Source organism: Vipera ursinii (assembly GCF_947247035.1).
Source record: "Vipera ursinii genome assembly, chromosome: 5".
NCBI classification, from domain to species: Eukaryota; Metazoa; Chordata; class Lepidosauria; order Squamata; family Viperidae; genus Vipera; species Vipera ursinii.
In genome coordinates, this window is record NC_139518.1 from 9,282,265 (window position 1) to 9,296,385 (window position 14,121).

Consider the following 14,121-nt stretch of genomic DNA (forward strand, 5'->3'; position numbering starts at 1 on the left):
CCATCAAATTGCAAGATTTGATTGTATGTTGACCTGCTGGGATTCAGAGTCTGTTTTGCAAGCATTTTGAGTCGGATTCATTAATAGACATTCTGATCCAGTGTTGATTCTCATAGATGGAGACTTTGAGCAATTTGCATAAAAAAAGGTTCCCAGTTAGGTTGCATGGAAAATTCTAGTTTGAACAGTTGCCCACAAATACAAATTTGTACTGAGAAGTTCCTGTGTACATGGTCTCCATGCGTGCAGCATTATGCAAAGTAATGTGTCAAATTGCAAGCAGGTTTTGATATTGCTAGCACTGTCTAATTCAGCAGAAATATGTATTATGCACTCTGGTCATTTGCCTTCGATTTATTTTGAGATCCTCCCGTATCGATCTGGTCTGCCTTGCTGCCTTTTGTCAGACTTATTTAATAACCATCATGCATCTGACTTATCCTAGCACGGTTTTACTCGCCCTCAGGGGGCGGCCCCCCATCCTGGGAGCGACCCGCCTTACTTTTTACACCTCCTCTTGATGAAGGGCCCGATTGTTGGGACCCTGAGAGATGGCTGGGCACGGGTAGGGGCCTCTGATATAAATCAATTAAGAGGCCCCTGGTTAGTTTTTTGGCTAAATTTTTTAGGAGGTTAGGGAGGGGGGTGGGAACTTCTTTTGGTTGTTCGGATATGGGGGGTAGTCCAACAACCGTTGTTCAGGCCAGGTCCGGGATTGATCGCGGGGGGGAGGAGTGGGGGTCGGTTGCCCCCGGGGCTCCAGGGCAAGTCGTGGGATTACCCATTCCCACGACATTAGGGAATGGCAGCAGGTGTAGGAACAGAGGGCCGTATCGATCTCAGGGAAGGCCTCTCCGCTGCTTACAAGCGGTGAGGCACTCCAACCCTCTTGTTCCGCCCCGAGGTCCCGGGAGTGAGGATGTGCAGCCTCCTGAGCTCCGGCTGGTGTTCTTGAACGCCAGGTCTGTCGCTAACAAAGCTCCTCTCGTCCGTGACTTGGTCGAGGGTGAGCAGGCGGACCTGGCTTGCATCACGGAGACTTGGTTGGGCCCAGAGGGCGGGGTTCCTCTGGTTGATCTTTGCCCACCAGGTTTCCGGGTGCTACACTGGCCTCAGGCTCAGGGTAGGGGTGGGGGTGTGGCTGTTGTTATGAGGGAGACCTTGTGTCCGTGGGAGACCACCGTTCCTCAGATAGTCGGGTGTGAGTCTCTCTTTTTGAGATGCGGCCCTGGTGCGCAGTTGGGCTTGCTGCTGGTGTACCTTTCGCCTAGTCACGTAGCAGCAGCCCTGCCTGAGCTTCTCGATGTCCTCTCTGGGTTGGTGGTTGAGTTCCCGAAACTTATGGTTTTGGGGGACTTCAATCTGCCATCTCTGGGAGGGTCATCTGAGTTGGCTCGGGAGTTCATGGCTTCCATAACGATCATCATCTCCTGCGGCTGGTCTTCCGTTTTGCTACCCCCCGCCGTGGGTGTGTGGAACCAATTAGATGGTACCGCCCCAGACGCCTAATGGATCCCGAGAGGTTCCAGGCAGCGCTGGGGTCCCCACCTGCCTCCTTTGCTCACAGCTCGGCAGATGCCTTAGTGGAAGCCTGGGAAAGGGCAGCCACTGAGGCTCTTGACCGAGTTGTACCCTTGCGGCCCCTGACCCGGTGCAGATCCCGTCGAGCTCCATGGTTTTCCGCAGAGCTCCGGGAGATGAAGCGTCGGAGACGGGGCCTAGAGAGCGGTTGGATATCCAGCCGATCCGAATCCGACCGATTGCGACTAAGAACCCATATTAGGTCTTATCTCGCTGCGATAAGGGTGGCGAGGTCTAATCACTTCGCTACCCTTATCGCGTCCGCAGATAATCGCCCGGCCGCCTTGTTTAGGGTGACTCGCTCCCTCCTTAATCAGGAGGTGAGGGAGGAACCCTTGCAGGGTCGTGCTGAGGAGTTTAACACATCTGTCGGACATAATTGCTCGGATTCGGACCGGTTTGGACTCTGACTGGGCAGAGTCTGACGATCAGGCCACGGGCGGTCTTGTCGATATTACCTGGGAGGAGTTTGATTCTGTGACTCCGGAGGAAGTGGACAGGATTATGGGGAGGCTGAGCTTCACCACATGTTTATTGACCCGTGCCCTTCCTGGCTGGTTTATGCAGCCCGGGAGAGGACACGCAGCTGGTTCCAGGCAGTTATATCCGCTTCTTTGAGTGAGGGTAGCTTCCCTGCAGTCTTGAAAGAGGCGGTGGTGAGGCCTCTCCTCAAGAAGCCTGCCCTGGACCCAGCTGTATTGAACAACTTTCGTCCGGTCTCCAACCTTCGCTTTCTTGCGAAGGTTGTTGAGAGTGTGGTGGCGCATCAGCTCCCTCTGGTCCTGGATGAAGCGGATTATCTAGACCCATACCAATCGGGTTTCAGGCCCGGGCACAGCACGGAGACGGCATTGGTCGCGCTGGTGAATGATCTCTGGAGGGCTCGGGACAGGGGACATTCCTCTGTTCTAGTCCTATTAGACCTCTCAGCGGCTTTCGATACCATCGACCATGGTATCCTGCTGCGGCGTCTCAGGGGATTGGGAGTGGGAGGCACGGTCTTACAGTGGTTCTCCTCCTATCTCCAGGGACGTTCGCAGTCGGTGTTGACAGGAGGGCAGAGGTCGACCGCGAGGTCTCTCGTTTGCGGAGTTCCTCAGGGGTCGGTCCTCTCGCCTCTCCTGTTCAACATCTACATGAAACCGCTGGGTGAGATCATTTGTGGCTTTGGAGTTGGGTATCATCAGTACGCTGATGATACCCAGCTTTTCCTTTCGACCCCAAACCACCCCAGTGATGCCCTCAACGTGATGTCCCGTTGCCTGGAGGCGGTTCGGGTCTGGATGGGGAGGAACAGACTTCAACTCAACCCCAACAAGACTGAGTGGCATTGCATACCTTCATCCCGGGTCTATTCGGATATTCCATCTCTTTCTATGGGGGGTGAATTATTGCCCCCCGTAGATAGGGCTCGCAACTTGGGAGTCCTCCTAGATTCACGGCTCACTTTGGAAGATCACATGGTGGCTGTGATTAGGGGGGCTTTTGCCCAGGTTCGCCTGGTGCGCCAGTTGCGGCCCTATCTAAGCCGGGATGATTTATGCACGGTCACTCACACACTCGTGACCTCTCGTCTAGACTACTGCAACGCTCTCTACATGGGGCTTCCCTTGAGGACCACCCGGAGGCTCCAACTGGTACAGAATGCAGCCGCGAGAGTTGTGTTGGGAGTTTCCCGATACTCCCATGTCACACCTCTGCTCCGTGAGCTGCATTGGTTACCAGTTGTCTTCCTGGTGAGATTCAAGGTACTAGTAATGGTGTTTAAACCCCTACATGGCAGGGGTCCGGAGTACCTTAGGGAACACCTGTTGCCGGCGTCAACTTCCCTCCGCCCTGTGCGTTCCCACAGAGAGGGCCTCCTCAGGGTGCCACCGGTCAGAGAATGTAGATTGGTGGCCCCCAGGGGGAGGTCTTTCTCTGTGGGCGCCCCGGAGCTATGGAACCAGTTACCAGTTGAGCTCCGGACAGCGCCCGATCTTCGCTCCTTTCGCCGCGATCTGAAAACATACCTGTTCGAACAAGCTGGCCTGGCCTGTGGGGGGATTGGTGGGGTTTTTACTATCATTTTATTGGGGTTTTTATTATGTATCAACTGTTTTTATGGGCATGTATTTAATTACCTTTTAATTTTTGTAACTCTGTGTTTTATTCTTGCCCTGTACACCGCCCTGAGTCCTTCGGGAGAAGGGCGGTATAGAAATATTAATAAATTAAATTAAATTAAATTAAATATGTATCTTTTTCTATATGTATTTACTATTCTAGATAAGTTCTCTCCATTTGCATCTAGCAGTGGCAGGAGAATAAATATCCCCTATGTTAGAAACATCACTCTCCTGGACAATGAAAAAAGTAAGTGGATGAACTGTAAAAAAAAATAATTGAAAATTACTTACAAAATGATAGTGAAAGTTTCTTAACTGTATTATTGTGTAGCTAAAAAGGGCAAAAAGCAGGGCTTTTTTTTGTCATAAAACGCTCAGAACGGAGTTCCGGCACCTTTTTTGGATGGAACCTTGTAGGGTAGGCAAGGCGGGTTGTATGACACGTGTGAGTTCCGGCACCTTTTTCTTTTACAAAAAAAAGCACCGGCAAAACGATACAAAATGTGTGATTAGGTTGGATGTGAAGTAGCCTATTGTGCAAACTGCCTGGGATATTCTGGGAACTGAAGTCCACCAGTCTTAAAAGTTGTTGAGATTGATAATGAGTTATTGGGTTTTGTACTGGGGTTTCATTTCTCCGCTATGAGGTGTTTGACCATATAATTTTATGAATGAATAAATGAATGCAAAAAAATCAGCAAATGAAATAGGAGAGAGAGAGTGGGTAGTGAGAGAGATTGAGACTTCTTTTTTACTGTCGATGTGTCAGGTTAACTATATGCTTCGTGTTGGATTCATAATGTTCTCTAACCCTTGAATTAATTTAAATCTTTATTTTTACACCAGATGTGAATATTGCCACACAGTACAATCACAATGGATCTTATGACATGCTGGTAAGCCTCTTCATAATAATGTATTCAACAACTTAAACCCTGTATTATTCAGCCCATTCAATCTAGGGTATAAGAAATGTAATAGCACATGTTTATTGGGCCAAGTCTCATTTCTGGACAGAATTAAGAGGGAAAAACAGTTCAGTGATTGTGAAATAATGCTACTATTTTGTGCTGTTTTATTGAATGTCATTATTGATTAATGTTGTCAGTTACCCAGCTTGCTTGCAGAGAAAAATGGGAGTGCAGGGAAAGAAAAGGTTCCTTTTTTTGGCTTTCCAGTTTTTTTTCTTCTTTCTTCTACTTTTTTCCTTCTCTGCCTTGTCTTTTAAGCTTTCCAACTGTGCATTTTTTGAGCAAGGAAGCTTATGATAAGTCCAAATATGCTGGCTTCCAAAGATAATAGTATGAAGAAAGAAATATTTCTTCCCTGTTGATTTATAAAACTTAGCTTCTTCTTTTTTTAAAAAAAAAATACATCACTGTTTCTCAAAAGTTAATTTTGTACAGATTTGTGGATAGGAAAAACATCTGAAGTGCATTGGAAGATTTGTGACATAGTTTGAACAGATGGATATGTTTTTAACAGAAAGTTGATTGACTCCATTGGAGCTGCCAAGATACCGGTACATTTAAAAAATAAATTGAGTGGGATTCTCCTAAAATACAAGTTATTTTTGATATTTTCTTGAGTTTCAGAAAAAAAGGGAAGAGAAAACAAGACTTGAGAAGCTTCTGATTTCTAAGAAACACAGATTTTTTTCCCCATTGTTTTTGTTCTTTTCACTTTTTCTCCTCAAAACATTCGCTTAGAAAACATTGTGATTCTTCCTCTCTCAGGTTGATTTTCCTCTGGAATGGTGCATAAACATTTGTAAATCTATTTCAGATAGAAGATCAGGTTTTCCATGTTTCTGGTTGCCTGATGATGGATGATGGCATAGAGTATATAAGATGTTCAGTGAATGGAGTTGTATACCAGTGCAAATTAGTAGTTCTGGACACTGCCATCCACCTCTTCTCGTTGGTAAGATGTTCTATTTTATTTGCACGGGGAATAAAATTAACCAAAAAACTAACTTTTAAAAAAGCAGTATTGACTTCTAACCATTTACTTCTGTAAATATTAGGGATAGGTAATCTCTGGCTGTGGCTAGTATGCAGGTCCTTGTCAGGCTCAAAAAGATCAGGACCAAATGTTAACTTGCAATTCAGATTTATTGCTCACGCCTGTACACAAGAATTTAGTCAATTAATGGTCAGCTCTAAATCGAGCTTGATAAGAGTCAACTGAATTCAAGGAGAGCGGGACTTGGATGGCTTGTGGCAATGTAATGACTCTAAGCTGATGACGCCCTTAATTCCACCCCCAGTCCTGCCTGCTCTTCTCCTACAGTTGATTTAGAGACCGTTCAAAGTTACAACATCAGTGAAAAAAGGGACTTATGACCATTTTTCACACTTACAATCGTTGCAGCGTCTCCATGGTAACATGATCAAAATCTGGATGCTTGGCAACTGGCTCATATTTATGATGGTTGTCATGTCCTGGGATCGTGTGATCCCCTTTTGTGACCTTTGACGAGCAAAATCAATGGGGAAGCCAGATTCACTTAACAACTGTGTTACTAACTTAACAACTGCAGTGATTCACTTAACAACTGTGGCAAGAAACATCGTAAAATGGGGCAAAAAATCACTTAACCGTCTCATTTAGCAACAGAAATTTTGGACTCAATTGTGGTCATAAATCAAGGACTATCTGTATTATATTGTATACCACCCAGAGCTCCTCTTTGAAAGAGTTGAGAAGTTTAGAAATATGAATTATAAATAAATACGTATATAAACCAGCAAAACCTAAATTTCCTCCACATCTTCTTTATGCATCATACCCAGGGCTTTTTTTCTCATAGAACACTCAGAACGGAGTTCCGGCACCTTTTTTTGGATGGAACCTTGTATGGTAGGCAAGGAGGGTTGTATGACATGTGTGAGTTCCGGCACCTTTTTCTTTTACAAAAAAAGCACTGATCATACCCAAAATATGTGTCCAATTAGGGAGAGTGGCTTAGAGGCCATATTCAACCCCAGGGATTCCATTGTCAGAATTTGGCTGTAAAATGGCAATTTAGATGGACAAATGTCTTTTGGGTCGAAATTAAATGTAAAATAAATGCATTCAGCCTCGGATGGCTTAGGGTGCTTATCTAAAAGAGGCAAAAATCTAATCCCTGGTTGTACTGTTGAAATAACTTCCACATTTCTTCCAACTTTTAGCAGATTGGATATAAAACTATGCAAATTGCCTGCTGCCCACCTCTGATTCTTCTTTTATATTACTATTTCCACAATTTGAAGATCAATAAGCCTAAGCAGGCTTGGAAATAAGTTAGTCTGAAGTTACCACGTTGTCTTGGCAGTTTTTTACATTACAGGTGGTCCTCAACATTTGACCACAACAGAGCCCAATATTCATGTTTGCTAAGTGAGACAATTGTTAATTGAGCTTTGCCCCATTTTACGATCCTTCTTGCCACAGTTGATAAGTGAACCGCTGCAGTTGTTAAGTTAGCAACTCAGTTGTTAAGTGAATCTGGCTTCCCCATTGACTTTGCTTGTGAGAAGGTCGCAAGAGGGGTTGTTCACATGACCCCCAGAACACTGCAACTGTTCTAAAGATGAGTCGGTTGCCAAGCATCTGAATTTTGATCTTGATGACTGTGGGGATGCGGCAGCTCTTGTAAGTGTGAAAAATGGTCATCAAGCCCTATTTTTAGTGCCACTGTAACTTTAAACCAGACATGTCAAACTTGCGATGTCACGTGATGTCGCACAACGTATCGGGATAGTTTTGCCATTGTTGGCAATGGGGTGGGTGCGGCTTCCGCGTGATGCATCTGGCCCGCGGGCTGACAGTTTGACACCCCTGCTTTAAACCATCACTATACAACTGGTTGTAAGTCAACTATGTATACAGTATCCGCAATTTTAATTTATTTATATGAATAAAAGGAATGCTACCATGGTCCTAGAATGCAATTGGAGATCAATGGCTACTAGAAGTGACCAATTAAATTATTGTAAGATTTTTTTTTTATAGTTTGTGGAAATTATTTAGGCTTTTAAATAGTTGCAAATGGAAAATTCATATTACATGGTTGATTTTCTTTTCTCTAGGAAAGTCATGAGCAGGTTGGTCTTCCGGTGCCAAAATATTTAACCAGCAAGAGTTCAGGAGGGGACCACAGTGGGCCTGTCGCTCCCATGACAGGCACAGTAGATAAGGTAATTCTGCGCATGACCCTTATGAAACATTTGTTAAAGTACATTTTTTTTAAAAAAGGGTATGGAAGACATGGAAATGATTCAGAAAGGCTAGTATATCACCACTTATTTCAGGCCGTTTACCATTTCTTACCTCACTACCTGGATAGTTTCCAGATATGTGCAGTTCAATTCCCAGAATTCCCCATCCAACATGGCTACCGGTGAGCTTCTGGGAATTGAAGACCACTCATTTGTAAGTGGCTCAGATTGGAGAACACTGCATTCAGATTGTGGTTTCTTTTGGCATTTGACATTCATTTCCCTGCTTTGGTTTTCTCCATTGTAATTTTGATTTTTTAAGTGAGTTTTTAATTAGGTTTTAAAGGGAGTTATGGCATTTTATTGAGTGTTGGGTTTCTTTTTGTGTGTTATAATTATGTGAGCTGCTCAGAGTCACAAGCATGACGTGGGCGACTTGTACAAATTGAATGAAGGAATGAAAAATATATTTGAGTTGACAATTCAACAGGCATTATCTTTAAATATCTTGCTGGGGGGGGGGGGGAAAGCTCCAAAAATAAAAGCAGCAGGTTTTTTCCATTCTTCAGTTTTGCCCAGAGAATAATTTCGTGTTCTTTTGCTATCTGTGAGTCTATAGGAAATGCAATACTAATGAAGTTCGTTGGGGAGGAATAGAACACCCTACTCAGTTCTCGTTTGCTTTTCCATTTTTAGGTCTTGGTGAAACCTGGAGATAAAGTTAAAAACGGAGACTCCCTTGTGGTGATGACAGCTATGAAAATGGAGGTATCTTTAGAAAACGTTTTTTTGTACTCGCAGAGGAATCTCATGCTTATTGGGATTTGGTTTAATATCATTAGCATACCATTTAAAATGTTTAGATAAAACGTTTCAGAATGTTGCTCTATTTTTCAGATAATTTCTTGATTGTAACTGTGCTTATGTTGTCCAGACATGAATATTCCATTATGGCCCCATAAAGGATAGGGTAGGGTAGGATAGGATAGGATAGGATAGGATAGGATAGGATAGGATAGGATAGGATAGGGCAGGGCAGGGCAGGGCAGGGCAGGGCAGAGCAGAACAGAACAGAACAGAACAGCGGAATTAGAAGGGACCTTGAAGGTCTTCTAGTCCAACCCCCTGCTTCTGTAGGTTGCTTCTCCCTTTGATTAGTTTCCATTCATTGCTTCTTGTCCTGCCCTCCGGTGCTTTGGAGAAAAGCTTGACTCCCTCTTCTTTGTGACAACCCCTGAGATATTGGAAACGTTGGATGATCTTTCAAAATATACCATAGCTTTCTCCATAGGTTGGAGAAAAGTTCTACTATACTAGTATTTCCCAACCTTAACCATTTTATGATGTGTGAACTTCAACTCCCAGAATACCCGTCAACAATGCTGGTTGGGATATTCTGGGAGTTGAAGTCCACACATCGTAAAATAGGCAATATTGGGAAAAACTGCACTATATCAAGTCAGGACAGTCAGGACAGGTTGTCCTTGACTTAGGACCACACTTGAGCCCCAATTTTTTGGCGTTAAGTGAAACATTTGTTAAGTGATTTTCTTTTTTTTGCTCCATTTTAACGACCTTTCGTGCCACGGTTGTTAAGCGAATCACTGCACGTGTTTAATTAGTAACAGAGCTGTGAAGTGAATCCGGCTTCCCCATTGACTTTGCTTGTCAAAAGGTCACAAAAGGTGATCACGCGATCTTGGGACACGGCAACTGTCCTAAATAGGAGTCAGTTGCCAGACATCTGAATTTTGATCATGTGACCCATGGGGATGCTGCAGACATGATAGCAGTGTTCCAATATTGGATGGGCTGTCACGAAAGAAAAGGGGGTAAACCTACTTTCCAAAGCACCAGAAGGCAAGATAAGGAACAATGGATGGAAACTAATCAAGAAGAGAAGCAACCTGGAACTAAGGAGAAGCTTCCTAATAGTGAGAACAATTAACCAGTGGAACGGCTTGCCTCCAGAAGTTGTGAGTGCTCCATCACTGGAGCCTTTTAAGAAGAGACTGGAGAAATTTTTTAAAGTGAACATAAGCCAAAGACTACTTGTAGAAGGGAATTATGCCAGCTGTAGTCTAAGGCATGACCACATTGCATTGGAAATGAAATCATGTACAGTTGCAAGAAAAAGTATGTGAACCCTTCGGGATTACGTGGAGTTTTGCATGAATTGGCCATAAAATGCGCTCTAAACGTCATGTAAGTCACAACAATAGAAAAACACAGTCTGCTTAAAATAATACTACACAAACATTAGCTGTTGTCATGTTTTAATTGAACATAAGATGGAAACATTCACAGTGCAGGGTGGAAAAAGTATGTGAACCCCTAGCCTAACGACTTCTCCAAGAGCTAATTGGAGCCAGGAGTGAGCCAACCTTGACTCCAACCAGTGTGATGATATTGGATGTGTTGCTGACAGCTGTCCTGCCCTTTAAAAACACACACCTGTTTTGGGTTTACTGGTCTCAAGAAGCACTGTCTGATGTGAACCATGCCTCGCAGAAGAGAGCTCTCAGAAAACCTACGATCAAGAATTGTTGACTTGCATGAAGCTGGAAAGGGTTACAAAAGTATCTCCAAAAGCCTTGACGTTCATGTGTCCACGGTAAGACAGACTGTCTACAAATGGAGAAAGTTTAGCACTGTTGCTACTCTCCCTAGGCGTGGTCGTCCTGTAAAAATGACTGCAAGAGCACAGCGCATAATGCTTAATGAGGTAAAGAAGAATCCTAGAGCGTCAGCTAAAAACCTACAGAAATCTCTGGCACATGCTAACATTTTTGTTGACACATCTACAATAAGGAAAACATTAAACAAGAATGGAGTACATGGGAGGACACCACAGAGGAAGCCATTGCTGTCCAAAAAAAATATTGCAGCACGTTTGAAGTTTGCAAAAGAGCACCTGGTTGTTCCACAGCACTACTGGCAAAATATACTGTGGACAGATGAAACCAAAATTGAGTCGTTTGGGAAAAACTCACAACACTATGTGTGGAGAAAAAAAGGCACAGCACACCAACATCAAAACCGCATCCCCACTGTAAAATATGGCGGAGGGAGCATCATGGTTTGGGGCTGCTTTGCTGCCTCAGGGCCTGGACGGATTGTTCTCATTGATGGGAAAATGAATTCCAGAGTTTATCAGGACATTTTGCAGGAAAACGTACGATCATCTGTCCGCCAACTGAAGCTCCGCAGAGGATGGGTGATGCAACAGGACAATGACCCAAAGCATACAAGTAATTCAACAAAACAATGGCTTCAACAGAACAGAATACGCCTTCTGGAGTGGCCCAGTCAGAGTCCTGACCTCAACCCGATTGAAATGCTGTGGCATGACCTTAAGAGAGCGATTCACACCAGACATCCCAAGGATATTGCTACACTGAAACAGTTTTGTGAAGAGGAGTGGTCCAAAATTACTCCAGATCGTTGTGCAGGTCTGATCTGCAACTACAGGAAACGTTTGGCTGAGGTTATTGCTGCCAAAGGAGGGTCAACCAGTTATTAAGTCCAAAGGTTCACATACTTTTTCTACCCTGCACTGTGAAGGTTTCCATCTTATGTTCAATTAAAACATGACAACAGCTAATGTTTGTGTAGTATTATTTTAAGCAGACTGTGTTTTTCTATTGTTGTGACTCACATGACGTTTAGAGCGCATTTTCTGGCCAATTCATGCAAAACTCCACGTAATCCCAAAGGGTTCACATACTTTTTCTTGCAACTGTAGTCTCAAAACCAGCAGAGGATGAATTCCGTGTGAGTTTTCCAAAGTCTTCTTTGCCATTGGAGTGATAATATCTACATGTAGTCCTTGACTTATCATTCTACTTTAGCTTGGCAATCATGGTTGTAAGTCATGACGGTGATAAGGTAGGTCACCACGTGACCAGACCCAATTTTACAACTTTTTTTTTCTGCAGTAGTCATTAAGTGAGCGCCGCAGTTGTTAAGCAAACCCACTGCTTGCTAGGGACTGGTTTTTGCCAGAAAGCAGTCCTAAATGCTGCAGAATCACGGTCAATCATGGTGACTTGACCGGGGTGCTGCAAACGGCCATAAATGACTGTGTAATAAATGACTCGTGTGATTGCACGACACGACTGCAGGGGAGGCCCAACCTCAGAAATTTGAAACTGGGTTATAAGTACTGGGGGGTCCCTTGTAGCTTTGAGTGGTCGCAAGTCGAGAAGTACTTATAGATGAGTGTTTCTCAGACTCACCAACTTCAAGATGGGTGAGAATCTGGGAGGTGGAGTACCTTAAAGTGGTCGAGGGGGAGGAACTCTGCTACAGATGATGTTTCAGGATGCATTGGGATGGCAGCGTCACAACGCATGTTTTAATTTAAAATTAAAACTTCTCTGGAAAGCTTCACATTTTTACTAGAGAAGACATCCGTTTAGGACAGGGAGCTTCGAACTTGGCAGCTTTAAGACTTGTGGACTTCAGCTGGCAGAATTCATCAGCCAGCATGAAGTCCATGTCTTAAAGCTGTCAAGTTGGGAGACCCCTGGGTTTAGCACATTAATTCTGTTGGGTTCGATCCTGAAGTCATTTCAAATTTGAAATTAAGGTGTATATAATGTGCCTTTGAAACTACGTGGACTAAACCAGTAGCATATCTTTTTGTCTGCAGCATATCATCCGGGCTACCAGCGCTGGGATAATAAAGAAAGTTCTTTGTCACGAAGGTTCCCAGGTCAAGAGAAACGCTCTGCTTGTTGAGTTAGTGGAGACTGATTCAGAATAATCCCCAGCGACTGGAGGTAATGCATTTTACCTCTCAGCTGTTCCTTTTTCCCATTTCTCAAGAATCCATATTTATTTCTTATTTACTGAATAGATTGTTAACGTATCTTTTCTACAGGTAGTTCTCGACTTACGACCACAACTGAGCCCAAAATTTCCGTTGCTAAGCGAAAGAGTTCTTCAGTGAGTTTTGGCCCATTTTATGACCTTTCTTGGCACTGTTGTTAGGTGAACCACTGCAGTTGTTAATAACATGGTTATAAAGTGAATCCCCGTTAACTCTGCTTGTCAAGAAGGGTCACTAAAGGAGATCACATGACCCTGGGACACTGCAACCGTCATAAATATGAACCAGTTGCCAAACCTCTGAATTTTGATCATGTGACCCATGGGGATGCTGCAACGGTCGTATGAAAAACAGCCTTAAGTCTCTTTTTTCCAGTGCCATTGTAACTTTGAACGGTCATTGAACAAATGGTTATAAGTCGAGGACTATCTGTATTTTGTGGTTTTGGTACTCTTCTGATGTTTTTCTCTGTTTCAGGAAGAACTGCCTCCAAATTCTTTACTTCTGAGAGTGAAAGAGAAGAGTCCAAGGATTTACCTCTGCACAGCCATGTTTGATGTTCCTCAGTGTTTAAAACGGTCCTTTTTAATTGCTGGATTTCTTAGCAGTTGATGATTCTCCATGAAAGCAAAAATGGGTCTCCACTGAAAAATATTTTAAACCGCCCCCGGAGAGGCTGCCTGTTACCGTAGAAACCGTGATGCCTGCCTGGGTACTTTGAAAGTTTGTGATTACATTTTCATTTAGCCAGCAGTGTAATCTGATAGTCCTGGACAAGCTGAGTTCTCACATCTCCATTGGTATAATAATAGCTTGACCCAGGGAGGTCAGCGTGGATGAAAAAATTCTGGATTGAGTGCACTAAAGGACAGAAGACATAGAAGTAATGTACCTTTCCAGCCTCTGTACTCAATTGAGGGATCAATGATAGCCAGAAAAATAATTGAAAAAAACACTGTACGAACACTTTTTGTCCCTCGTCTTCCTTAGCATGTGTTGTCTCTTTGGAAAACAGCTGCAATGACTATTTACAGCTTCAAAAGACCAGATTCAATTGTTGCATTGTTTTAGAATATTTTGAGAGCTGTGGTTGGGAATGACAAATTTTAATCTTGTCATTCTCAACAGGCACGGTTTGTTCTGATCTCCCTTTGTCCTGGATTGATTATGGAATTTCTAACATCAGATCTCCACATTTTATACAGAACATTTAAAAGGCTAACTAATATGTGGTAATAATACAGCTCTGCAAATATTTTTCCTATATTTTCATTGTCTTACTTTGATTTGTAGAATTCTTGAGTGGAAATAAGCATTTGCATATGAGTTCCTGCAACTGAGATTGGATGTATATTTGAATGTGGAAGCCATTTTTCCAATAATTTCAGCAGTT

The 14,121-nt window shown here is 43.6% G+C and overlaps 2 protein-coding genes across 3 annotated transcripts in view; one reads left to right on the plus strand and one right to left on the minus strand.

Annotated features, from left to right (window-relative positions):
* MCCC1 (methylcrotonyl-CoA carboxylase subunit 1) overlaps positions 1-13,994 on the plus strand; it is a 33,904-nt gene extending 19,910 nt beyond the window's left edge. Inside the window, exons 14-20 of one of the 2 annotated variants that reach the window (XM_083363938.1) lie at positions 3,850-3,936; positions 4,536-4,585; positions 5,475-5,612; positions 7,766-7,873; positions 8,591-8,662; positions 12,549-12,678; positions 13,206-13,994. In XM_083363938.1, coding sequence (XP_083220064.1) covers positions 3,850-3,936; positions 4,536-4,585; positions 5,475-5,612; positions 7,766-7,873; positions 8,591-8,662; positions 12,549-12,662 — 569 coding nt within the window. In that variant the 3' untranslated portion in view covers positions 12,663-12,678; positions 13,206-13,994. Of the gene's footprint in view, positions 1-3,849; positions 3,937-4,535; positions 4,586-5,474; positions 5,613-7,765; positions 7,874-8,590; positions 8,663-10,564; positions 10,918-12,548; positions 12,679-13,205 lie in introns of those variants that run through there. The other variant, XM_083363939.1, reaches the window with a different exon arrangement.
* The window catches only part of ATP11B (ATPase phospholipid transporting 11B (putative)), a 412,741-nt gene that overhangs the window by 265,046 nt on the left and 133,574 nt on the right, over positions 1-14,121 (minus strand). The gene's annotated exons all lie outside the window — the stretch shown is intronic.